Genomic DNA, 27,665 nt, shown 5'->3' with positions numbered 1-27,665 from the left:
CAGGGGTGTCCAACCTGCGGCCCCGGTCGAAGGTGATGCAGTGGTTTTCTCTGCTGCTCCCAGATGTTTACCATCTTGCTGGCTCCCTCCTCTGTCTTGCAGCAGTGTTTCTTTGTGCAGTCCCAGAAACGTTTTTTGACCAATGCGGCCCAGGGAAGCCAAAAGGTTGGACACTCCTGCTCTAGTCAGAGCATTTATTCAACCATGGCTTCACCTGATGAAATAAAAGCCAGGTACATCATTAAACTTTTTTGACTGTATTAAAAACTTAAAACCAAAAAGGTGCAATGAATCAACTAGAAGTGTGACTAAACATTTGCACGTCCTGTTACTTTTTATGTATTATAACACAGGGGCACGTCCATAAAAGTACCACATCAATGTATTCTGTAAATTGGCACCTAAATTCAGATGCCTTTATCGTAATTATGTGATTTTGTACAACTCAGAGGTTATGTCAGCATCAGTTCATTTAGAGATTCTGTGCAACATACCAGCTGACTTTTGCATCCAACTGTACTTAATTTAGCACTTGCTGTACATCCCTTAATTTGTGACCCTCAACTACCCACACAGCATCAAAGACCTTTAAATATAATGCCATTCAACGGCAGTAGCCCAGTGCTGGAGCTAATGTGTACTTCTGGTTGGTTAACAGAACCTACTTGGTAAGTAGATGAAGGTATGGAATAGCAGTAACAAGCGCTTGTAATTACACACGTACAGAGCTGGCAAATGTACGCAAGCAGCGGAGGCTCAGTGCAGATTAATTTCTCACCATAAACATCTACACATTTTGGAAATGCTGGTGTCAGAATTAGTTTCTCTCCCTCCTTTTGATGCCTCCTTGAGGGCCGCAATCCAGTTGGGTTTTCCGGATTGCCCCAATGAATATGCATGAGATCTATGTGCATGCACTGCTTTCAATGAATATTCATTGGGGAAATCCTGAAAATCCGACTGGATTGTGGCCTTCAAGGAGGGACTTTGAGATCCCTGTGATAGACGGATCCTAAATCCTGGCAGTTTTTCTCCCCTTTGCATTTCCAATTTATTGTGGCTCCAGCAGCATAGAGAGCTGCACGGGAACGGGGACGACAGGAATCCCGCGGGTTCCCCCTTTGGGTCACGGGGATCCCGTGGGGACGCCCCTAGGGTCGCGGGGTTCCTGCGGGGCTGGATGTACTCAGTCGCGCGGCTCTTCTCTCTACCTTCTCTGCTTGCAGCACAGAGCCGAACGGAAGTCTTCCCGACGTCAGCGCTGACGTCGGGAAGACTTCCGTTCGGCTCTGTGCTGCAAGCAGAGAAGGTAGAGAGAAGAGCCGCGCGACTGAGTCGGGAAGACTTCCGTTTGGCTCTGTGCTGCAGGCAGTGCAGGTAAGGAGGAGAGTAGCCTCGCGGTTCGAGTGGCTACCAAGGGACGGGGCGGTCCGCCCCGCCACACCCCGCCCCGGTTGCAGCACAGCCGGCCAGGTCCCCTTACTTTTGTGGCACTTCCCCGACCGACCGACAACAGCCCCGGTCCGACAATCCTCCCTGCCCTGTAGCCGCGAATCTAAATTATCTTCTTACAGCAGCTGTAATAAGGTAATTTAGATTCGCAGTTAAGGGCAGGGAGGTTTGTTGGACCGGGGCTGTTGTCAGTCGGTCGGGGAAGTGCCACAAAAGTAAGGGGACCTGGCCGGCTGTGCTGCACCCGGGGCGGTAGAGGAGGGGGGGAGAAGGACGCTGAAAGCACTTGAAGACAGAGGAGGGAGAAGGACGCTGAAAGCACATGGGGGAATACAAAGGGGTGGAGAAGGACGCTGAAAGGCCATGGGAAGTGCGGGGGGGGGGAAGGACTCTGAAAGCACTTGTGGAAGACAGAGGGGGGAGAAGGATGCTGAAAGCACATGGGGAAGACAAAGGGGTGGAGAAGGACGCTGAAAGGACATGGGGAAGATAAAGGGGTGGAGAAGGACGCTGAAAGGCCATGGGAAGGGCGGGGGGAAAGGACTCTGAAAGCACTTGTGGAAGACAGAGGGGGGAGAAGGATGCTGAAAGCACATGGGGAAGACAAAGGGGTGGAGAAGGACGCTGAAAGGACATGGGGAAGACGGGGGGGGGGGGTGGAGAAGGACGCTGAAAGGCCATGTGGAAGACAGAGGGGGGAGAAGGACGCTGACAGGACATGGGGAAGATGGGGGGAGAAGGACGCTGAAAGGAAATGGGGAAGAGAGAGTAGGGAGAAGACGCTGGCAGGGAAGAAGACAGATGCCAGACTATGGGGGGAGCGGAGAGAAGAAGATGGGTGCCAGACCAATTTGGAAGGGGGAAGAAAGGGAGAGGCACAGTAACAGAGCAAATGGAAGATGCAGAAGGAAGAGAGACAGTGGATGGAAGGAATTGAATGAGAACATGAGGAAAGCAGAAACCAGGCAACAAAAGGTAGGAAAAGAATTATATTTCTTTTTTTTTATTTTGCTTCAGGATAAAGTAGTATATTAGTTGTGTTGATAAAAATTTATAAACATTAGAGGCTCTGGTAGAAACCCATTTGCAAAGTATGTATTCTTCCCAATTAATATTTTCAAATTAATAAAGTCTTTTTGCTTATTTGTAAATGGTTTCTACCAGAGCCTTTAATTCAGTAGCATAATTAAATGAAATAACTATTTCTGAAGTTTATATGGACGGGCGGGGACGGAGGGGATTCCTCGCGGGGACGGGTGGGGATGGAGGGGATTCCTCGCGGGGACGGGTGGGGACGGAGGGATTCCTCACGGGGACGGGTGGGGACGGGTGGGACTTTGGCGGGGACGGGTGGGATTTCTGTCCCCGCGCAACTCTCTACAGCAGCAGACAGCTGTGGATTTCTTCTTTTATAACCCTTCTCCTCCTCCTCCTCCTCATTTAGCTCAATCATACAAAAGTCTATTGGGGGGCTAAGCACCAGGACTACTCCTTGAACCCTGCATTTAGCCAGAAAGTCATGTATAATCGTCATCTCCCTCTTCCTACCATCCTGGCACCCTAACAGTCAACCCAAAGGAGTAAAAAAATCCTGAACCAGGAATTGAACCCAGGGCACAGCCATTATTAAAAAGTGGCGTGGAGGACTGGTCTAGGGGTTAGGGCTGCAGCCTCAGCACTGCTGCTTGGTGACCCTGGGCAAGTCACTTAATGCTCCGTTGCCCCAGGTACATTAGTCAGATTGTGAGCCCACCAGGACAGATAGGGAGAATATTTGAGTACCTGAATGTAAACCACTTAGGCTTTAAGTGGTCTATAAATACCAAAATAAGTGAGTCTACACTATGGTGACAAGTATGTATTTACACTAACATTCTTGAAGTAGCCATATTTTAAAATAAGACAGGGCCCAATCTTTAATGTTGAACCAAGTGTTCTTGGAGAGACGGGACATTGCAGACATGACCACTTGTGCAGGACAGTTGTTCACCCAATGCTGGATACCATTTGGCACCACACTGACCCCATACATTAGAAAACAACTTTGGGATTCTTGATGTATGCTTTTGCCTATATCCTCACAACCATACTGTTTTGATTTGCTGTTGCTGCTCTCAGGGTAGGTGGGATGTTGGGGAGTCGGGAGGGGATTGGGATTGGTTCTAAATACATGCGTTTGGATGGTTGGTATATTTTCACTATGTAATGCTGTTATTTTTAATTGTTTGAAAATCCTTAATAAAAATGATTTAAATGTAAAATAAGACAGGGCTCAATGCTAGAATGTAATGCCACAGATTTATCTGAGGAATTGCTTCCAGAATCTCTGGTAACCGCTTAAGCTGCTTTTGAAAATTAACTTCAAGAACATGCTTCTCCCCGTCTTCCTCTCAGGGTCAAAAGGATGAACTAGAAAGGAACCGCAAGCGAGTGAGAGAAATTGACGCGTACATTGACCACCTGATTGAGGATGTGGAGGACCTGGAATTGCCCGAGCCGATGTAATAGCAAACAGAGAGAAAGTCAGGTCAATGATCTTGTTTGCAGGACAGAGATCACTGAAAGAGGCAGAGCTGGGCAGTACTAGAACCTAAAAAAGGGCATCCAGGGACCCAAACAAGTTAATGGTACTTTATAGCTCAGCAAGGATGTAAATATTTACAGGAGCACGCTTGTTGCATTCCTTTAGTACAAAGATTCTTTCTTTTTTCCTCTTCCCATCTTTGAATAACTTAAGGACCTACATCAAGTTTATTAAAGTTTTTGATTAATCGCTTAATCGTACTTCAAAGCGCGAACTATAGGGAGATGGCCCAGTTTGAGCAGGACAGGGTACATGAAGACCAGCACTGTTTTGCTATTTTTCGGAAAGCATACAGGAAGATCATTTCTGCATATTTGAGAAGCTCTAGGATCAAGCTTTCTTGTGTGTCTTTAAAGCAGAGCTATTGCCTTATTCCTTCCCTTTCTCTTAACCAGGAAGGCTGAATAAAGTTTCTTTCAAGTTTGTTTGTCTGTCTCTAGTCCAAAGTATTACCATTAGTGTAATGTCTGACTCAGCATGCTGGTTTGAACAGGAACTTGAAGCGTGAACCACTTAAGGCAGGGGTGTCCAATGTTGGTCCTCGAGGGCCGCAATCCAGTCGGGTTTTCAGGATTTCCCCAATGAATATGCATGAGATCTATTAGCATACAATGAAAGCAGTGCATGCAAATAGACCTCATGTATATTCATTGGGGAAATCCTGAAAATCCGACTGGACTGCGGCCCTCGAGGACCGACATTGGACACCCCTGACTTAAGGTCTCTGTCTGCTGTATCTTTTCTAAGTGGCAACAACAACTTCACAAAAAGTTCAACACAGAACTTAAGAACATTTAATAAAATAAGAAAAGCATAGCTTGAACTAGAAATGCCTATTTGCCTACAGGACTACATTTTATTGTTAATGTGATTGAATATATATATATACATTTAATGTAATTTTGAAAGAATTAAAAAAAAAAAAAAAAAAAGAAATAGACATTGATTCTAAAATCATTGCGCCAGATGGGCACCCAAGTTGAGCAGAGAGACTCCGAATTCTGTAACAATGCACATGTTTCAGGACACCTGACAAGCCCATGCCCCACCCTTTGCGTGGCACATGATGGGACTTGGGCAAATGGGTACACATCCCCATTGCTGTCAATTATTGCTCATTAGCCAATTAAGTTGTGCATGCATCTCAGGATCCTGCACAATAGACAGAATCACCAGCACTAATTTGTATGTTACCAAGTGTCATCTAAATGAGTTCATGTCCAAAAACAGCTTCCTTTACAAAGGACAATCCAGTGCCTGTTTTGGCCATGATAGTCTCCTCTTAACTGGCCCTCAAAACGAACCATTTGCTCCACATTAGACAAGCCAGTGGGTGCTGCCATTACCCTCTGCCTTCCTCTCCAACAGGTTATGGCAAAGGACATTTAGTCCTCGTTTCTCCCAGCCATTGCAGCTTCCTCCAGACATGTTAGAGGCCTTAATCTTGCAGCAGCTTGTGTTTAACCGTTGAGCTTTCAGAGCAGAAGTGAACCAAGAGGGTCCCAGCCGCTGTGCGAGAACGCAGTTCCTGTAGGTCATAGTCGTGGGCCCACTCCACGTTGCCCCACCGCTGAATCTGAAGAAAAAAATCAGAACCAGATTCATCGAGGTAGAGACAACAAGAAATGGGGCAGCAGTGCACAGGCTATTACATCTAATATAATAAAATGGTAAGCCGCGCATGCACAGTTCCTAAGTGTGCGCCACTTTTCTGTGAGCTGTAGCGACACATAGGAAGTGCGCATGCGCGGCTTACGGTTCTTTGAAAGACACGGCGGTGGCTACTCTCACGATCCCCGCCTGCGTCGGACTTCCGACGCAGGTGGGGATCATGAGAGGAGCCACCGCCGCGTCTTTCAACTAAAAAAAAAAAAAAAAGTCAAGACCGAAGTTTTTTTCAATTTCAGAGACGCTGCAGCGGCTCTCTCTCTCTCCGGTCGTTGGCGTCGTCTTCGTTTCTCTCCCCGGCACACCCGAACCCCTGTTCAGCCTCCCATCCGACCCTACCTTCGGCTCCCTTAGTTCCTTGCCGCCGCTCCTCTACTCTTCCCGCGGTCCCAACAAACGTCCTTACTCCAGCAGGGGCCGCAGCACTCTAAACACGCTGCTTGGCAGCCTGCTACTGCCCTCAAATCAGGGCAATAGCAGGCCGCGAAGCAGCATGTTTAGAGTGCTGCGGCCCCTGCTGGAGTAAGGACGTTTGTTGGGACCGCGGGAAGGGGGCGGCAAGGGACTAAGTTGGCCGGTAGTGCTGTTTTTCCGTGATGGAGGAACACGCGAAAAGAAAACAAAATAAAGAAAACGTTGGCCCCTGCCGAAGAAGTGGAAGGTGGAGGAGGGGCGCGAGGAGTCGGAGAGCTGTATGTAAGTGTGTGTGTGCGCGCGTGTGTATAGCCGAGGAGGAAGTGCAGCAGGAGCAAGGAGGTGGGGAGAGTGGATTTCCCCTACTTGGATGTCAAGCATCAAGAGGATTGGAGTAAAAGCTTTGGTCCTGTGATCCTCACTCTTTTCCTGGGGCTACTGCTGGACAGGGGGGAGCAGGACATAAAGGAGAAGAGCTACTGCTGGACAGGGGGAGGAGGGAATGGGAGGGGTGCTGCTGGACAGGGGGAGATAAAAGGAGAAGGGCTACTGCTATATGGGGGGAGCAGGGAAAGGGGGGGGGGAAGTGTTGCTGGACAGGGAGGAGGTAAAAATAAGGGAGAAGGGCTGCTAGCACCCGTTAATGTAACGGGCTAAACAACTAGTTACAGTATAATAAAATACTATGATGGTTCTATGACAGGGAGGAGACTAAACACAAACTAATCTATTGCTGAATAAATGCAGCCATTTCTTTAGCCTTAAAAAAAATGTCTTCAATTACAGCAGTCTGCAGTGCCAGCCCTGTGCTTTGGATACTCAGAAGACTAAAAAGGTCATTAGGCCTTGCCTAGAGTGCTAGAACTTGCTTTACCTGGTATTCTTCCTCAAGGCGTGACAGCAGCACTGCTCTTTCCACAGTAAGATAACGGTCAATCAGCCCCATCGCCAGCACCATTGATTTTAGTTGTACAATAATATATTCTATACCTGGGAAGAAAAAAAAAACCCCCCACAAGGGCACAGGCTCAGAATTAGCAGAACAAATGCAGCAAGACTAGCCAGGACATGGCAGTACTTGAGGGAGTCCAGAGAAGAGCGACTAAACTGATAAAAGGTATGGAAAACTTTTCATACGCTGACAGGTTGGAAATGCTGGGGCTATTCTCCCTGGAAAAGCAGAGACTTAGAGGAGACATGATAGAAACCTTCAAAATCCTGAAGGGCATAGAGAAGGTAGACAGGGACAGATTCTTCAGACTGTGGGGAAGTACAAGTACAAGGGGGCACTCAGAGAAATTGAAAGGGGACAGGTTTAGAACAAACGCTAGGAAGTTCTTTTTTACCCAGAGGGTGGTGGACACATGGAACGTGCTTCCGGAGGTTGTGATAAGCCAGAGCACAGTACAGGGGTTCAAGGAAGGTTTAGATAGGTTCCTAAAGGATAAGGGGACTGAGGGGTACAGATAGAAGTAGAGGTAGGTTATAGGAATAGTCAGGGACCACTTCACAAGTCATAGGCCTGATGGGCCACTGCTGGAGCAGACCGCTGGGCGCGATGGACCTCTGGTCTAACCCAGTGGAGGCAACTTCTTATGTTCTTATCTTACACTCACATGTAATAAGCTGGGAAAGAATCATAGAGGTCAACATTCTGCCATCAGGCAGCGAGCGTTTTACCACCAATAGAGTTATTCCCAGATATTCAGAGCAAGGACCTGGGGGGAGGGGGGGCTTCAGCTTTGGATATCTGGTTATTTTTAAGCCGGTTAAGATAAAGCTGCTGCTATTTATCACTTAAGCAGCCGTGGATTGCAGCATAAAAATAGGACAGACTTATATAGTCAAGTGCTAACTCCACCCCTGGAACATCCCCAACGTAGCCGGCTTTCAGTTCAGCGCTAACCGCAAAATTAGCGGCTAGCCCTGACCAAGTGATTTAACCGGTCAGTGGTCAGCTAAATCATTTTGAAAATCAGAGCCCATTGTTTTTAATTATTTATATCGAGCACTTTCCTCCACCTCTTTTGTGCTTCAAGCGCAGATGAAACTAGGGCCGATGCCATGAGCCCTCGGTTATTTGTCACCACTTTATATCATCTCTCCCCCTCCCTCCCTCCCTTTGCAGCGATAGTCCTGGGCCAGAGTACCATGCACTAAGGCTCCTTACAGCACCATGTCATCATAAACCCTCACTCTGACCACAAGGACGGTCACTTCTGCTCGACACTGGAGGCTATGAATGGTGCCTCTTCTGCACAGCAGTACCTACCATCAGGCCAACAATCCACTTGGCAATCCTCAAGTAATCAGATTTTAACACAAAAAAACTGTGCAGTCTGAACACAGAATTTTTCAACCCAGTTCTACAGTCCACCATGAATATGTATGGAACAGATTTACATGAAATGGAAGCAAGGTAGGCTGATCTTTTCTATGCACATTCATTGTGGCGATCCTGAAAACCTGACTGGCTAGGTGCCCAGAGGACGGTTAAGAACCAGTGGTCGAACAGCGTTAAGGAAGAGTAGAAGAACTGGAACCAGCAGGACCCCTCGAAGCTGCTTTAGGTGCACTATCAGTGCTGGAGGGAATCATTAATAGAGTGTGCCAGCAGCGCACCAAACCCAAATTTCTAAACTTGATATGTTTGGGATGAAACATAGCTAGTGAAAAGAATACACTTATGAAACCCTGTGAGCCCCATCAAAGCATAAATCTCTTCAGCTTTAAATCAAAATAATAATAAAATTGATTCTATTGACCAGTGAGAAGCTGAAGAGTTCTTGGTGCTGGGAAATTGCTATTCTATGCGAGGTGCCCATATATAGAATTACAAAGCCGAAAATGTAGAACTTATCCAGTCCCATATCTTAGGCTTTATCACCAGGTATGAATCTATACTACTGTATATATCTTTGACCATAATTAAGGCCATTTCCTACAAATTTGACAATGTGGAAGATAAGGGCCCAATATTGAGACTTCCCATGGTCCACGGTGATCCTGGATATTTGATGCTTGGATCGTATCCAGGCACCACCATTGAATAAACAGGTCAAAGTTCACCGCCACAGACTTAGACTGCAAAGCCAATATTCAACGTTTGGCCAACTAAGGCCTAGCGGTCAAAGACAGACCTTTTTAGGCGTGTCTATCTAGCCGCAAGCCTTGGCCAGTTACCAACCAATCTGGAGAATGTGACATTCAGCTGGAGATAGCCATCTATCCCCCACCAAATATCAATGAATAGCTGGTCAAATAGCACCAGATATCAGCCAGTAAATATTTTAAATTAATCTGCCATTCAAAGTGGAATACAAGAAAGCATTCATAAAAGCAAACAAACACCTATGCCATATGGTTTATAATTTATTCACTTTTTTTGTTTAAAACATCAAGGCAGTTTACAATAAAGGTTGCATTTGGTCCAATAGGCCCAGATTCAGCACTGTAACATAGAAACATGATGGCAGATAAAGGCCAAATGGCCCATTCAGTCTGCCCATCTGCAATAACCATTATCTCTTCCTCTCCCTAAGAGATCCCACGTGCCTATCCCATGTTTTCTTGAATTCAGAAACAAAGTCTCTGTCTGCACCACCTCTTCCGGGAGACTGTTCCACACATCTGTAAAAAAGCATTTCCTTAGATCACTCCTGAGCCTATCACCTCTTAACTTCATGCCCTCTTATTCCAGAGCTTCCTTTCAAATGAAAGAGACTCGATTCATGTGCATTTACGCCACGTAGGTATTTAATATTTCCCCTCTCCAGATCTTTAAGTCTGTCCCCGTACGCCTTATGACGAAGACCACGTACCATTTTAGTAGCCTTCCTCTGGACCGACTCCATCCTTTTTATATCTTTTTGAAGGTGCGGCCTCCAGAATTGTACACAATATTCTAAATGAGGTCTCACCAGAGTCTTATACAGGGGCATCAATACCTCCTTTTTCCTATTGGCCAAACCTCTCCCTATGCACCCTAGCATCCTTCTAGCTTTTGCCATTGTCTTTTCAACCTGTTTGGCCGCCTTAAGATCATCACATAGAACAGTAATGACTAGGCAGAAGGGCAAATAAAAAGCAAATTCAATGCAACTAAATCAATGCATCAAAATATGTCAAGGAACCAAAGAAGAAAGCCATCAGACAGTAAACGCTTGCCCTGGGATCGCTTGCATAGAATGTTGCTACTCTTTGGGTTTCTGCCAGGTACTTGTAATCTGGATTGGCCACTGTGGAAACGGGACACTGGGCTAGATGAGCCATTGGTCTGACCCAGAACTCCCAGCATCCATAAGAACATAAGAAATGCCTCCGCTGGGTCAGACCCGAGGTCCATCGCGCCCAGCAGTCCGCCCACGCGGCGGCCCAACAGGTCCAGGACCTGTGCAGTAAATTTCTATCTATACCCCTCTATCCCCTTTCCCAGCAGGAATTTGTCCAAACCTTTCTTAAACCCCAGTACTGTACTCTGCCCTATAACTTCCTCTGGAATTGTATTCCAGGTGTCCACCACACGTTGTGTAAAGAAGAACTTCCTAGCATTAGTTTTGAATTTGCCTCCTTTCAACTTTTCCGAATGCCCTCTTGTTTTTTTATTTTCTGAAAGTTTGAAGAATCTGTCCCTCTCTACTCTCTCTATGCCCTTCATGATCTTGTAAGTCTCTATCATATCCCCTCTTAATCTTCTCTTTTCTAGGGAAAAGAGTCCCAGTTTTTCCAATCTCTCAGCATATGAAAGGTTTTCCATCCCCTTAATCAGTCGTGTTGCTCTCCTCTGAACTCTCTCGAGCAATGCCATATCCTTTTTAAGGTACGGTGACCAATACTGGACGCAGTACTCAAGATGTGGACGCACCATTGCCCGATACAGCGGCAGGATAACTTCTTTCGTTCTGGTTGTAATACCTTTCTTGATTATACCTAGCATTCTATTCGCTCTCTTAGCGGCAGCTGCGCACTGTGCTGTCGGCTTCATTGTCATGTCCACCATCACCCCCAAGTCCCTTTCTTGTGCACTCTCATTCAAAAACTTCCCTCCCATCACATAATTATACCTCGAGTTTTTGCTTCCCACATGCAATACTTTACACTTCCCAACATTGAATTTCATCTGCCATCTCTCTGCCCATTCCCCTAGTTTGTCCAAGTCTCTTTGCAATTCTTCGCAGTCCTCCTTTGTCCGAGCTCTACTAGATAGTTTGGTGTCGTCCGCAAATTTTATTATCTCACACTTCGTCCCTGTTTCTAGATCATTTATGAATATGTTAAAAAGCAGCGACCCGAGCACCGAGCCCTGCGGAACACCACTCGTGACCTTTCTCCAGTCTGAGTAGTGGCCCTTCACCCCTACCCTCTGTTTCCTACCTTCTAACCAGTTTCTGATCCATCTATGCACGTCTCCGTCCACCCCATGGTTCTTCAGTTTCCGGAGTAGACGTTCATGAGGCACCTTGTCAAAGGCTTTCTGGAAATCTAGGTATATGATGTCTATGGGGTCTCCTCTGTCCATTTGTTTGTTAATTCCTTCGAAGAAGTGCAGTAAGTTAGTCAGGCACGATCTTCCCCTGCAGAAACCATGTTGGCTGGTTTTCAGAAGTTCGTTTCTTTCAAAATGTTTATCGATGTTTTCTTTTATCAGTGCTTCCGCCATTTTCCCCGGAACCGAGGTCAGACTCACCGGTCTGTAGTTTCCCGGGTCCCCTCTTGATCCCTTTTTAAAGATGGGCGTTACGTTGGCTATCTTCCAATCCTCCGGAATCACACCTGTTTTCAGAGATAGGTTGCAAATTTGCTGCAGTAGTTCTGCTATTTCCTCCTTTAGTTCCTTCAGAACCCTTGGATGGATTCCATCCGGACCCGGCGATTTGTCAGTTTTTAGTTTTTCTATCTGCCTGCGCACCTCATCAAGGCTCACTTCCATGGATGTTAACTTTTGTGCATGATTTCCCTTGAAGATTTGTTCAGGTTCCGGTATGTTGGTTGTGTCTTCGTTTGTAAATACCGATGAAAAGAACATGTTAAGTCTTTCTGCGACCTCTTTCTCTTCCTTCACCGCTCCCTTCTGGTCTCCGTCGTCCAGTGGTCCCACCTCTTCCCTAGCCGGCTGTTTCCCTTTAATATATCTAAAGAACGGCTTGAAATTTCGTGCTTCCCTGGCTAGCCTCTCTTCATACTCTTTTTTGGCTTTTCGAACCACACGATGACATTCTTTTTGATACTTTCTGTGATCTTTCCAGTTTCCCTCAGATTTGTCCTTTTTCCATTTTCTGAATGAGTTTTTCTTATTGCCTATCGCTTCCTTCACTATTTTAGTTATCCACGCCGGGTCTTTTGTTCGACTCTTGTTGCACCCTTTTCTGAATTTGGGGATATACAGATTTTGCGCCTCGCTCACTGTATTCTTGAAAAAGGACCAGGCATGTTCTACCGTATGCCATTTTTTGGAAGTGTTCCTAAGTTTCTTCTTTACCATTCCTCTCATTGCTTCGTAGTTTCCCTTCTTGAAGTTAAAAGTTGTCGCTATGGTTCTCTTTCCTTTCAGTATTCCTATTTCCACCTTGAACTTGATCATATTATGATCGCTGTTTCCCAACGGTCCCACTACTTCCACTTCCTTTGCAGGTCCCCTTAGCCCATTTAGGATTAGATCGAGAGTGGCATTTCCTCTCGTCGGTTCTCTAACAAGCTGCTCCATGAAGCAATTTTGTACAGCCTCTAGAAAGTCTGCCTCCCTGGCGCATCTTGAGCTTCCAAGACTCCAGTCTATCCCAGGGTAGTTGAAGTCTCCCATAATAACTGTGTTACCGCTTTTGCATTCTCGCTTCATCTCGGCTTCCATTTCTTCATCGATTTCTCCGGTTTGTCCGGGTGGACGATAGTATAGACCTATCTTTATTTCAGGCCCTTTCCTTCCTGGTATTTTAACCCATAGCGATTCTAGCTTGTTGACCGTCTCTGCTATGTCCATTCTTGTCGATTGTATGTTTTCTTTTATGTATAGTGCTATTCCTCCGCCTTTCTGTCCTAATCTGTCTTGGCGATAGAGTTTGTACCCCGGCAGTGCTGTATCCCATCTGCTTTCCTCATTCCACCATGTTTCGGAGATTCCAATGATGTCTATGTTCTCTGCAATGGCCATGGCTTCTAATTCTCCCATTTTGTTTCTTAGGCTCCTTGCATTAGTATATATGCAATTTAGCTCCTGGAATTTTGTTGCCTTCAATTCCCTTCCCTGTGCTTTGGTCATTAGATTCTTCTCTTTGGTCATTAGATTCTTCTCTTTGGTTATGATCTTTCTAATCTCCTCTCCTTTGTTAGTCGACTCCTGTAATTTGTCCCTTGTTCCATCCCAGCCTTTTATCTCCTTAGTATCTTCACAAGATACCTTTTTCCGAATCATCGACGCTTGGTCGACTGTCGGCTTTCCCCTTCTTGTTAGTTTAAAGCCTGTTCTATTCCTCTCTTGATGATCCAGAAAAAGAAAAGTGAGAAAAAGAGTAAGAGCTGAAATATCGAGCATGTCACCCCTACAGGTTCCTTTCCAGAACACAATGTAAAAATATTAATACTCACCTAGCAACGACCACGTGTTGTAAGAGGCTAAATGCTTCATGAATGTCTCTTTTGTCTCTGCTGGAATAGGGGGTCCCATGATGCTGGTGGAGGAAGTGATGCTAACGCCATACCTGAAACAGTTCCAGTTATACAAGAGCTTTAATTACTCACAAAAGAGGAGCAGCGGGCTGAAACCGATGTAGACAGGGTCCAAATCCTACTTCTACCATCAATGCTTCTTATGACCTTGGACAAGTCACTTAGTTCTCCACTGGTTCAGGTACAAATGTATATTACAAGCCCCTTCTAGGCAGCAAAATACCTGCTTTATGCGGATGTAATGTTGAATTTGGAAGGGTAGGTAAGTAATCAAATGGAAAAGATTTTAAAAAGGACATTACATTTCTAATTTTGCTAAAAATTTGTTCTTGTTGCAATACTCCAGCTACTAATAAAGGTCAACGAACAAGCCATAGGTGTAGCCTTTACAGTGTAAAGTTTACACAAACATACTTCTGACTAGCTTTACAGAACTGTGTTGCCTTCATTAGGTCAGCAGGAGCTGAGTAAAACATCGCCCTTCAGGTGGGTTTTCAAGATTTCCACAATGAATATGCACAAGATTAATTTGCCCACCCCTGTTATATATACACTTGAAAGAAAACGTTATATGTTCAAGTTCTAGATCAGGAGTAGGGAACTCCGGTCCTCGAGAGCCATATTCCAGTTGAGTTTTCAGGATTTCCCCAATGAATATGCATTGAAAGCAGTGCATGCAAACTGAACTCATGCATATTCATTGGGGAAATCCTGAAAACCCGACTGGAATACGGCTCTCGAGGACCGGAGTTCCCTACCCCTGTTCTAGATGTTATGGCAGCTACTTATTATTCAATCCGTAGGTTTATGTATTTTGTTATTATGTACCAGAACCAGAAAAATTCTTTAAGGGGGACCAAGAGGATAAACTATCGTGCATGGAGGTAAGCCTCGAAGACGTACTCAAACAGATAGACAAGCTAAAAACTGACAAATCTCCGGGCCTGGACGGAATCCACCCAAGAATACTAAAAGAACTTAGAGACGAAATAGCGGAGTTACTGCAGCAGATTTGCAAGCTATCCTTAAAAACGGGGGTAATACCAGAGGACTGGAGGATAGCAAATGTTACACCTATCTTCAAGAAGGGATCCAGAGGCGACCCGGGGAATTACAGACCGGTCAGCTTAACCTCAGTTCCGGAGAAGATGGCTGAAGCGATAATCAAGGACAGTATCAATGAGCATATAGAAAGAAATAAGCTGATGAGAACAAGCCAGCATGGTTTCTGTACTGGAAGATCTTGCTAAACGAACCTGCTGCACTTCTTCGAAGGGATAAGCGGACATTTGGACAAAGGAAACCCCATAGACATAGTATACCTGGACTTCCAGAAAGCCTTTGACAAAGTACCTCACAAGCGCCTACTAAGGAAACTGTGGAACCACGGGGTGGAAGGAGACATACACAGATGGATCGGAAACTGGCTGGCGAACAGGAAGCAGAGGGTAGGAGTAAAGGGACACTATTCTGACTGGAAAGGGGTCACGAGTGGGGTCCCACAGGGGTCGGTGCTGGGACCACTGCTATTCAATATATTTATTAATGACCTGGAAACAGGGACAAAGTGCGAAGTTGTTAAATTTGCAGATGACACGAAACTCTCCAATAAGGTTAGATCTGTAGAGGAAAGAACTTCAAATGGACCTGAACAGATTGAGTGAGTGGACAAATAAATGGCAGATGAGCTTCAATGTAGAAAAATGTAAAGTTATGCACATAGGGAAAGGGAACCCGATGTACAACTACACAATGGGGGGGATGGTACTGGGGGAAGGCGGCCTAGAAAAGGACTTGGGGGTTTTGGTAGATAGAACAATGAAGCCAGCGGCACAGTGCGCTGCGGCCTCAAAAAAGGCAAACAGAATGTTGGGCATTATCAAAAAAGGTATCACTACCAGAACCAAGGAAGTTATCCTCCCGCTGTATAGGGCGATGGTGCGACCGCATCTGGAGTACTGCGTTCAGTACTGGTCGCCGTACCTTAAGAAGGATATGGCGATTCTCGAGAGGGTCCCAGAGGAGAGCGACAAAAATGATAAAGGGCATGGAAAACCTCTCATATGCTGAGAGGCTGGAGAAGCTGGGGCTTAGAGGGGATATGATAGAAACTCATAAGATCATGAAGGGTATAGTGAAGGTAGAGAGGGACAGATTCTTCAGACTAGCAGGGGCAGCAAAAACTAGAGGGCACTCAAAAAAACTGAAGGGAGATAGGTTCAGAACAAATGCTAGGAAGTTCTTCTTCACACAGAGGGTGGTGAACACCTGGAATACGCTTCCAGAGGAGGTGGTAGAGCAGAGTACGACTTTGGGGTTCAAAAGAGGATTGGACGAGTTCATGAAGGAAAAGGGGATCCATGGGTACAATTAGAGGGTTACTATACAGTACAGAAGGCTGTAAATTAATAGAGTAGTAGAGAAATAGATCACTACAGGTCATTGACCTGGGGGGCCGCCGCGGGAGCGGACTGCTGGGCGTGATTGACCTATGGTCTGACTCAGCAGGGGCAATGCTTATGTGCTTATATATGTTCACTCCTACTCACACTTCCTACCCAACTTATGGAACGCAATCCCACAAACCATTAGGAAAGCAGTAAAAACCCACCTTTTTACCCGACTCTTGAAGCACGCCCCTAACCTCTATTTCTACCTCAGCAAAATCATTCTGCCACGCTGAATATACCCTCCACTTGACTTACAGGCAGAACTAAGTCTCGAGGCGCACACTCGATGCAAAACTAAGCAAGAGGTAGCCAAACCATAAATGCCAAAATCTGTCCTACAGTTCAAATGTATTGTAATTCTAGCTGCTTTACATATAGGGCCTATCGGTTGCCATGCTACTGTGCTTAGCCCCAAATCTTGTATTCTCCTCTCCATACAGTTCATAAGAATTATCCCTCTACTGCTGTTCATCCATTTAATCTGCTGTTCTGAATATCTTATATGTGAATTTGTATCCTTGTTGCCCATCGTTTGCCATGTTACTGTGCCCAGTACCCAAAACATGTACACTTCTCCCTCAGTATTCGCGAGGGTTAGGGGCAGAACCGGAAAATGAATAACTTTTTGGCTGGCTCTGACCCACCCCCGCTTCCCCCCCGGCAACCCGGACCTTACCTGGTGGTCTCTCGAGACTATGACAGGAGCTCACGGCAGCCATTTCCTATGAGTGATCTGCACTGGGCAGGAGCGTAGAAGATCGCTCCTGCCTCGAAAGCCCGCTAGACCACCAGGTAAGGTCCAGGATGCCGGGGGGAAGGTCCGGAATGCAGCTTTATTTAAAAAAAAAAAAAATCGCAAATAACCGAATCCGCGGATACTGAAACCGTGGATTCAAAGGGCTCACTGTACATAGGAATTTCTACTACTGCTCTTCATCCTTTGGATTACTTCTGTTTATCTGCTGTATATTTATTTATTTATTTAAACAGTTATATACCAGTTATATACTCAAGCATTTCTCCCTGTCTGTCCCAGTGGGCTCACAATCTATCTAATGTACCTGGGACATTGGGGGATTAAGTGACTTGCCCATGGTCCCAAGGAGCAGCGTGGGGTTTGAACCCACAACCTCAGGGTGCTAAGGCTGTAGCTCTAACCACCGGGCCACACTCACCTCCAATACAATATCAGAAGTGAGCCAAGTATAGAACAATGAAGCCATTATGACATCACTGATGAGGCTGGCTCTCAGGCATTGGAGGAATGAGGCATTATGACATCACAAGCTCTGGAATGTTGCTACTCTTTGGGTTTCTGCCAGGCATTATGACATCAGAGAAAGGTATTGGGACTTGTAAACCACCTTTTTGTAGTTTTACAACCACACTCAAAGCGGTTTACATACAGGTACTTCAACCATTTAACCCTATCTTACCTGGTGGGCTCACACTGTATCTAATGTACCTGGGGCAACGGGGGATTAAGTGACTTGCCCAGGGTCACAAGGAGCAGCACAGGATTTGAACCCAAAACCTCAGGATGTTGAGGCTCTAGCTCTAACCACTGTGCTACACACTCCCCAAAAGTGAATAATCTTGTTGCTAAACCTTCCACTGTGCATGTAAACTTGTAACCCATTCTGGGCTCTTCTGGGAGGATGGGCTAAAAATTCGACTAAAACATTTTCTGTTTTCCCACTTTGAGGAAAACCATAAGCCATAATATGAATAAATATACCATTGATGCAATGATTTGACCTACAACCTGTTTACTAAATTTTTATTTCTAACAAAGTCCCTAATGCAAATACAAAATTTAAGAGAAAAACAGAAGAAAATGCAGAACTGCAGAAAGCAAACATCTTCCAGTACCTTTTTTCAGCCCAGTTTATAACAGGGTCCCATTCGTTCTTCTGTAATTCCACTAAACCTGGAGGCTCTTCCACTCTGTAGCTAGTACATAATGTAAAGCCAGTGTTAGTTCAGTTTCTATACACCTGGAGTGGAGAAGAAATCAAAATTCAAGGCAGGAAAAGTAAGGTGTGTTCAGATAGTTTGGAGCTATAGAGGCTGAACTAGGTGAGCCAAGATGAACGCCAGCTGATGGCCTTTTGGCATTTCATCACCCTCTGCTGGACACACAATGAAACACATCCAGTACTACCAGAGAGGCCCATTCACTCACATCGGTGACTGTAAACAGAGCTTTAGAAGGCTTGATGGTTTCATAAACAAAATTACATACAAAGTAACGTCTAAATGAAGTTCTGGCTACCATGAAATGCTACCTTTTCCTTCCTTAACTCCCTGGAGGAACTGTGACAACCAAGTAGGCAAACTGCTAGGGCTTATGATTTTACTCCCCGATTCCATATATGGTGACTAAAGTTGTCTGCACAGATTTAGCTAAACGGCCAAATCTGCAGCACAGTGCATTGGAGGGACGGACGGAGGGAGAGAGAGTGAGTGTGTCTGTCTGTCTGCCTCTGTCCATATACTCATATCTCCAGTAATAACCACTTAATACCAGTGTACTTTGTATCACACTGAGGCCTCAGATTCGGAGCATACGCGAAGTCCTATCACGGACTAGACGATCAGCGTATTCCAAGCTCCACACTCCAGTCATTGGCCTCTTAACTGCACTAATCTAACAACTTCTATTTTATCAAAAAACCTTTAATACTTTTTATCTTTTTTTCTTATTATCAAAACGGCAATACTTTTCTAATGTAAAAAATTTCCCCTAGGTACATCCTAAAATGTTCATCCTCGATATATCTTAAAGTGCAATGCAAAGCAACCTAATTTTTAGCAGAAAGACAGATCACTTATCTTGAATGAAGACTTAAATGTTAAAGCCTTAGCCTTCGTATATCTAAGCCGACGCGGCCAGCGTTTCGTGGAAACAATTACACTCCACTGCGTCAGGGCCACTCATCACAGGCATTAAGGCATAGCGTGCTTTTAGACCTGTCAGTTTATTCAAACAAGCTTTGTTTGAATAAACTGATAGGTCTAAAAGCACGCTATGCCTTAATGCCTGTGATGAGTGGCCCTGACGCAGTGGAGTGTAATTGTTTCCACGAAACGCTGGCCGCGTCGGCTTAGATATACGAAGGCTAAGGCTTTAACATTTAAGTCTTCATTCAAGATAAGTGATCTGTCTTTCTGCTAAAAATTAGGTTGCTTTGCATTGCACTTTAAGATATATCGAGGATGAACATTTTAGGATGTACCTAGGGGAAATTTTTTACATTAGAAAAGTATTGCCGTTTTGATAATAAGAAAAAAAGATAAAAAGTATTAAAGGTTTTTTGATAAAATAGAAGTTGTTAGATTAGTGCAGTTAAGAGGCCAATGACTGGAGTGTGGAGCTTGGAATACGCTGATCGTCTAGTCCGTGATAGGACTTCGCGTATGCTCCGAATCTGAGGCCTCAGTGTGATACAAAGTACACTGGTATTAAGTGGTTATTACTGGAGATATGAGTATAAGTTTTTGCTAAGTACCACTGGGGGTTGGTTATTTAGTTTATGCCTCTGTCCATAGACAGATTGCATTGTCTCTTTCTGTTTCTTGAGCTTTAATTGAAAAAGGTACCAAGCAGCCAGTATTTCCACTCCAGATGCTGAATGTTTATTTCTGAGACAGAAACCACAAGGGAATAAGATCCCACGAACAGTTACAGCAGTGGTCTCAAACTCGCGGCCCACCAGGTACTATTTTGCGGCCCGCAATGTGTACTAGTGTTGCCCGTTCTTTGCAACTTCCTCCGGCTTTCTCCCTGGCCTCCTACTTTTACCTTCAGATAATGACCGCAGTCTGCAGAGAGGATCGCCGGCAGGCTGCCGTCGTCCTCAGCAGCGCGTTTCCTCTGCTGTGATCCTGCTCCTAACATCAGAGATGGGGTGGGACTGCAGCAGAGGGAACGTGCTGTGGAGGCTAATGGCAGCCTGAAAGGAATGCTAAAGCACCAGCGATCCTCTCTGTAGGCTGCAGTAATTAGCTGAAACTAAGACTGGGAGGCCAGGGGGGAAGCTGGAGGATGCTGCGAAGAAGGGAGGAACATGCAGCTTCTGCACTGGTTCACCGTTGGACCACCAGGTATTTTAAGGGTATGCGGGAGAGGAGGGAGGGATTAAAAAATTTAACAATCAGCCAAGACAGGAGGGATCCCTCCACCACTAGGTCTGGACCACCAGGTCTTACAGCAGGCCCGGTGGAGGCATTGGGAGAGGGGGCAGGGTGCAGAGCACGGCAGGGCAATTGAATATTAATCCCCCCGGTTTATATTTGAGTCAACCTTTTCTCTCTCCTTTTTGAGGGGGAAAAGGTTACCTCTGTTTATATTTGGGTCAGTTTATATTCACATATATATGATATATGACAAATGAACATGGGTATAAAAGATCACCAATTATATTTTGATGCTCATTTTCAAAGCAAGTAGACTTACAAATTTACATAGCCTTTTTATCTACAATTGATCTACTGTCATTGTTGCCTTTTTCACAAGAATCCTGCCGCACCAGTCGGTTTCTTGCAGTCTCCTACCAGATGGTATCTGTGTCCAGGAACTTCAAAGCTGCTCTGATAAACTGCTCCTTATTTCTCTGAGTGGGGTTGTCCAATGCAGTGTTGCATAACGTGGTCTGTTTTAAGAAAAAGCACAGTTACTTACCGTAACAGGTGTTATCCAGGGACAGCAGGCAGATATTCTTAACGTATGGGTGACGTCACCGACGGAGCCCCGGTACGGACCTTTTTAACTAGAAAGTTCTAGTGTACCGGAAGGTGCGGTGCCAGCAACGCCGGCAACAGTTGTTGGAGTTGTTGTTGCAGCTGCTCCTGTAACTGTGTTTGGAGTATGGCTGCGATGCGGTCATCCAGAGGAGGCACCGGTACCGCTTTTTTCTTCTTCGGTACCATAGGTGCCGCTCTACGCTCCGGCGATGAGGAGGCCGATGATGAGGCACTCACCGAGATCGGAGCGGAACGTTTGCGGGGCCGGTGCGGCGCCAGAATGGCCGGTGTCGCAACCGTGGCAGGAGGGCACTCGAGGGAAGTGGAAGGCTTCTTAGCCGGCTTACCTGGGCCCAACGACCCCGAGGAAGGGTCCGGTGGTGTCGACGTCTTTGGTGCCGACTTTTGGGGTGCTGTTGACGTCGCGGCAGGTTCCATGGCAGATCCGGTACCAAACAAAATATTTTGCTGGATCTGCCTATTTTTCAAAGTGCGCTTTTTAAGCGTAGCACAGCGGGTGCAGGTGTCAGCCCGATGCTCTGGACCCAAGCACTGGAGGCACCAATTGTGCGGGTCTGTGAGAGAGATTGGGCGTGCACACCGCTGGCACTTCTTAAAACCCGGTTGAGGGGGCATGAAGGGAAACACGGCCTCCGCAAAATCAAAGCCGGAGGCCTGTATGGTGACAACAGGCCCCACTGGGGCCGGCTCGAAAAAATAAAGAATACTCGACGAGTTTTTTGTTTTTTTTAAGGAAAAATAAAGTAATCCAAAGGGAAAAAAAGAAGAAATTCGGAAAAAATACGCGAGCGGGAAGGCAAACTAATGATTTCAACGGCCGTTGAAAAACATGCGACTTCTTCGCTCCGCGGAAACGAAGAAACTGGGGACCACGCACTCCTCCGTCGGGCGGGAAGGCACTTGCGCATGCGCGGTGCGGCCAACTAGAACTTTCTAGTTAAAAAGGTCCGTACCGGGGCTCCGTCGGTGACGTCACCCATACGTTAAGAATATGCTGCCTGCTTGTCCTGGGATAATTACAGTTATCTGTTCAGCAACAAATACAACGAGCAAGAGAAAACAGAAATGGACTTTTTTGTTTGATTCATCACAAAGCAGTTGTCTGTTTATAAGCTATATGGCTTAGAGTAGCAGTTTTCAACCCAGTCCCCAGGGACTACCTGACTAGTCAGGTTTTCAGAATACTCACAATGAAAACACATGAAAGACATTTGCTTGCAATGGAAGAAGTAGATGCAAATACATCTCATAAATATTCATTTCAAGGATGCTTTTGATACTTAAAAAGCTTGACTAAGAGTTTCATTTCAATTCCATAATCTTGTTAAGGTTCATTGCTTATTCCCTCCCTATTGTTTTTTTACCGTAATTGTCTTCTTTTCTATCAGCAATTTGTATTTATTTACCCATCCTTTCCACTCGTTTTTACATGTTTGTAATATTAGTCTTTAACACGTTACGTATGTTTAATTTTTGCTTGTTTTGCTGCCCCCTTAATTGTATGTAATTTTAATGATATGTTCATCGCTTAGAAATTTGAGTAAGCGATTAATCAAATAGACAATAAACTTGAACTTGATTATGAACCCAGGTGCTCCCTGAGGACTGGGTTGAAAACCACTGGCTTACAATACACAGACACTGGATTTGGCAAACATAGACTAGACAGAGGTCTCATGATTGGAGGGCCGGCCACAGTGAGTAAGAGTAAATCTCCAATATCGGTAGCAAGGAATATTGCTACTCCTTGGGTTTTGGCCAGGTACTGGTGACCTGGATTGGCCACCATGAGAACGGGCTGCTGGGCTTGATGGACCATTGGTCTGACCAGTAGGTCTATTCTTATGTTCTTACGTGAGCCAAGTATAGGACAATTAAGCCGTTTAACATCACTGATGAGGTTGGCTCTGAGACACTGGAATGAGGCATTATGATATTACAATCTCAGCTCTGGAATGTTGCTACTCCTTGGGTTTTGGCCAGGTACTAGTGACCTGGATTGGCCACTGTGAGAATGAGCTACTGGGCTTGATGAACCATTGGTCTGACCCAGTAGGTCTATTCTTATGTTCTTAACAAGCACGAGCCTGAATCTAAAAGCATTTATCCACTTAGCAGCACCTCCTATATGGAAAAGTATTGCTGAAAATCATTATTGACCATCCCAACCTTTTAAATTCAGGCTTTTGCTTGCTAATATTGGAGATTTACTCTTACTCACTGTGGCCGGCCCTCCAATCATGGTCTTTGTTTGCCAAATCCAGTGTCTATGTATCCTAAAGCCAGTGGTTTTCAACCCAGTCCTTGGGGACCACCTGGCTGTATATGTGAATTGTGAGCCGCTTTTGTAAAAAAAAAGCAGATTATAAATGTTTTAAATAAATATCCAAGCTTACATTTAACCACTGCAGCCAGTGCTTACAAAAAAAAAAAAGTGGCCTGCACTGGCTAATTAGTGACTTGTATAAGAACATAAGAATAGCCTTACTGGGTCAGACTAATGGTCCATCAAGCCCAGTAGGTCGTTCACACGGTGGCCAATCCAGGTTACTAGTACCTGGCCAAAACCAAAGAGTAGCAACATTCCAGAATCCCCAAAGAGTATCAACATTCCATGCTACTGATCCAGGGCAAGCAGTAGCTTCCCCATGTCTTTTTCAATAACAGACTATGGACTTTTCCTCCAGGAAATTGTCCAAACCCTTCTTAAAACCAGCTATGCTATCCACTCTTACCACATCCTCTGGCAACGCATTCCAGAGCTTAACTATTCTCTGAGTGAAAAATTTTTCCTCCTATTGGTTTTAAAAGTATTTCCCTGTAACTTCATCTAGTGTCCTCTAGTCCTTGTAATTTTTGACAGAGTGAAAAATCGATCCACTTGTACCCTTTCTACTCCACTCAGGATTTTGCAGACTTCAATCATATCTTCCCTCAGCCATCTCTTTTCCAAGCTGAAGAGCCCTAACCTTTTTAATCTTTCCTCATACGAGTTTTGAACTACAATGAGTATCATTGTCTTTGTTTTACGAAAATTGGAACTGAACAATAGAAAACTGCATTTTTATAATGCATTTTTCTTATTACAGAAGAGAACTGGTCCTCCCTCCATTCTCCTTGTTCTTTTGCAAGTACAAACTGATTGGAGTGTCACTGAAGCTGAAGTACTCACCAGGTGCATTGTGTAGGATTTGATGCTGTCTCGCTGACTGTCCCATTCTGTGGCAACAGCAATAGCCAGTGGCTCACTTGGTACTATGAATACTTTTCCTTGCGGAGTTTTCAACTTCCTGCGGTCCAAATTTATCTCAAAACCACCTATGGGATCACAGGAGAAAAGAATTAGCAGCAAAAGAGTGGCGATGACTGACAGAATGCAAAAACCAGGATACTTCTCTGCTTTAGGCATTATTTAAAATTTTATATAGCATTAATTGATGAGAATATCAATAAATACAGGAAAGATATTATTACAAAACTTGTAAAATCATAAAATATACTTTCTATCATTGCATATGAACACAAGATAACAAGCCCATATCAGCTCATCTAGCAAAACTTGCTGCAGCATTGATTTTACTGAACACATACCTTCTCCTTGAGAAATACTGACATTCTGATAAAATTTCTTCCTTTCTAAAACAAGAAATAAAAAAGAAAACAGAAAGAATATACTTTAAAACAGTCTACAGACAAAATGAAGTATCACAATCTAAAGTGTGCTATTTGGGATCCGTGAGGCCTAGCCATGATTGATAGAGGAATACTAGTTAGTATATAATCTCACATATAAAGATGGATGTTTGTAAATGGGTTCCACACTTAGGGCTCCTTTTACTAAGGTGCGTTAGGGCCTTAACGCGCAGAATAGCGTGCGCTAAATTGCCGCACGCACTAGAGCTTAATGACAGCATTGAGCGTACCGCGCGGTTTAGCACACGGTAATTTTGTGCGTGCGCTAAACATGCTAGTGCACCTTAGTAAAAGAAGCCCTTAGTTCACTGTTAAATAAATTTTTCACCTTAAAGGGGGGAAGGGGGGGCTGAGGTGTTATACTGACAAATTCTTACATGTTTAAATGAACGGAGGTTTGGAATTCAATCCCATCTATGATAAGAGACTTGAACTCCCTTCAATTATTTCGTAAAGCACTAAAACCCTTTTTATTTTCTAAGCATTTAGCAACTCACTCTGTTTAAATTTATTTTTATCATTACTTGTATATTTAAGTTTATCTGATTTTTTTTCATTCTATTTTTTGTTTTATTATTACTGGTTCACCTTATGATTGTTAACCAAGTCAAGCTTCATTTTTTTTGGGGAGATGAGTCAGTCTATAAATTTAAGGTTTAGTTTAAATTAAGAGGAGCGAGGAGACTAAGCACTGAACAGAGAAGGGTAGTAAGAAAGTCTCTTCACAATAAGAAAGAAGACAAATATACACACACAGCAAAAGTTATCCACTCATGCTGAAGCTTTGGTACAGATAAATTCTCACATCAGAGCAAGGTTTTCTACTGGCCCCTAATATGCCCAACAGATTGATCCATTCCAGGGATGACCTCGGTGCATATTGGGGGGGGGGGGGGTTTGTTCTGAAAAGTAAAGCTATATACTAGCAGAAGAGTAGATCCAGAACTAGATCAGCTGGTTTCTGAACCATTTACCCATGTAATCTGAGCTGGCTGAAAACTGCTCCCTCTATCTAGCTACAAGTATGCAGGGGCTCCCGTAGTGCCCATACAAGAGGCAATCCCAAGAGAGTATTTAAGCTGCGAGAGGACACCAGCAGAATTTTGCATTTATCTATATCTATCTAAGAGAGGGTACTGAAAGGTTCTCAGCCCAATCCCGAAGAGAATGACATAATTTAATCAATGATAGAAACATAGAATTTCGTTTCTGCATATTAGCACTTAACAAAATAAGATAACACTCTTTTCAGCTACACTGGAAAAATAATGCTCAGACTTTAGGAAGTTGGTTGGTTGGGCCGAAAACTTTTCATTACCCCTTCGTATACAGTATATAGATACACACACAACATACCTACACTTCTGAAACTATTGGGCTGAAGGTAGTATAGCAACCATATGAATAAACAGAAAATTCCATTTTCAAATGTATTTAAGCTATTTTATTTAACACTTGTCACCTGCACAAATAGATATAAAGGACAGAGAGACTGAGGGCAATGTTCAGAACTGTCACCCCAGATAAAATGCTTATTTATGGAAATGGGCAATTTATTCCAATTTAGTTATAAAATTTATAAACCACATCCCCAAAGCAAAATCCATAAAAAGAGTTATGTATATAATCTATCTGGAAACCGCCCATGTTGTGAGCAAGCAGAAGTACAGTCAATGGTGACAATACCACGGGCAAGGCTAGGGCTGAGCATGAAGCAAGTGCACTTTTGTATTTTGAGTTCTGGTCCCCATGCAGGCCTTTCCTGCACGCTAATCCCATTTCTAAGAATCCTGTGGGCGCATGATCACCTCCTATTTAGTGCATTGATAGCATTCTAGCTGATCAGTGCATCCATGCCCAGTCATTATCTGCCCTTGACACACCCCTCCTCCTCCAGAAAGTAAATACCATGCATACGCTTAGTGCGTGCAGATGGCACATTTAACAGGAAACGCTTTACTGCATCCTGTGTTAAGGACACACAGACTGGCACCTAATGCCACTTAATAAAAGGGTCCCCGTGTTCTTTGGGTCAAGAATACATCACACCTGCATACTTTCAACAGCACAATAAAGTATGCTTTAACAGTTTGGACCAAGGATAAAAAACGGAGTTGGCACAATTATTTAGTACATCAGGGAAATATTGTTAAAACCAATTGAAGGAAATATTTTTCATTCAGAGAATAGTTAAGCTCTGGAACATGTTGCCAGAGGTTGTGGTAAGAGAGGATAGAGCAGCTGGTTTTAAGAAAGGTTTGGTCAATTTCCTGCAGGAAAAGTCCATAGTCTGTTATTGAGAAAGACATGGGGGAAGCCACTGCTTGCCCTGGATCGGTAGCATGGAATGTTGTTACTCTTTGGGTTTTGGACTGGCCACTGTGAGGATGGGCTACTGGGCTAGATGGACCATTGGTAAGACCCAGTACGTGAGCCAAGTCTAGGACAACCAAGCCATTGTGACATCACTGCTGAGGTTGGCTCTTAGGCATTGGTGGAATGAAGCATTATGACCTCACAATCTCAGCGCTGAAATATTGCTCTCATTGGGGTTTGGGCCAGGTATTAGGGACCCGGATTTGCCACCGTGAGCTTGTCTGACCCAGTAAGGCTATTCTTATGTTCTTAGGCTTATCAAAGGCTCCAAATTCAGGTCTACTTAAGAGCTAGACGACCCCCCCTACTTCTGACCCCCATTTTCCCCGAATTTGTGGGGAGGGGTGAAGAGATGTGGAAGCGAGAGCTGTTCTTACCCGCTGCTGGCGTATAAGCACGAAAGCCGGCGGCGAGGGCGGCCCCGCGGAGCCCGGCCAAACAACGCCACATTTCCCGCCGCCACAAGCCGCTCACCCCTGACAGGGCGCAGCCATCTTGATGACGCAGCGCCCACGCCACGTTCCACGTCACACTGCCTCGCAGCCAATGAGCGGCCGGCGGAGTTTGTGAGCCCACTGCCGACTCCGACTCCCGGCAGG

The 27,665-nt window shown here is 44.8% G+C and overlaps 2 protein-coding genes across 3 annotated transcripts in view; one reads left to right on the top strand and one right to left on the bottom strand.

Moving 5' to 3' along the window:
* The window catches only part of DRC3 (dynein regulatory complex subunit 3), a 70,307-nt gene extending 65,846 nt beyond the window's left edge, over positions 1-4,461 (top strand). For both annotated transcript variants that reach the window (XM_033962830.1, XM_033962829.1), the window contains exon 13: positions 3,847-4,461. In XM_033962830.1, the coding sequence (XP_033818721.1) occupies positions 3,847-3,957 (111 nt within the window). In that variant the 3' untranslated portion in view covers positions 3,958-4,461. The remainder of the gene's footprint in view (positions 1-3,846) is intronic.
* A 711-nt stretch (positions 4,462-5,172) lies between these two features.
* On the bottom strand, positions 5,173-27,662 carry ATPAF2 (ATP synthase mitochondrial F1 complex assembly factor 2). Its single transcript, XM_033963836.1, has 8 exons — positions 27,444-27,662; positions 24,589-24,633; positions 24,170-24,315; positions 20,788-20,885; positions 18,103-18,183; positions 13,700-13,812; positions 6,993-7,108; positions 5,173-5,612 (listed from the first exon to the last, which is right to left on the bottom strand). Exons 1-8 carry the CDS (start codon positions 27,514-27,516, stop codon positions 5,475-5,477), a joined length of 810 nt encoding a protein of 269 aa, XP_033819727.1. The 5' UTR covers positions 27,517-27,662; the 3' UTR covers positions 5,173-5,474.
* Positions 27,663-27,665: the final 3 nt, after the last annotated feature.

The sequence above is a fragment of the Geotrypetes seraphini genome, chromosome 11, assembly GCF_902459505.1.
Source record: "Geotrypetes seraphini chromosome 11, aGeoSer1.1, whole genome shotgun sequence".
NCBI lineage: Eukaryota > Metazoa > Chordata > Amphibia > Gymnophiona > Dermophiidae > Geotrypetes > Geotrypetes seraphini.
Note: the sequence above shows the minus strand (reverse complement) of the source record. Positions and strands in the feature narration are given on the sequence as shown.

Bases quoted from the DNA above. Each gene is read 5' to 3' on its own strand.
- ATPAF2 (XM_033963836.1), bottom strand. From the start codon at position 27,516: ATGTGGCGTTGTTTGGCCGGGCTCCGCGGGGCCGCCCTCGCCGCCGGC. The intron at 18,184-20,787 runs GTAGGAGACTGC...ATTATGTACTAG, and splicing joins CTGGACACAGATACCATCTG to CTACAGAGTGGAAGAGCCTC. The intron at 13,813-18,102 runs GTACTGGAAGAT...GAACTGTTTCAG, and splicing joins ATAAACTGGGCTGAAAAAAG to GTATGGCGTTAGCATCACTT.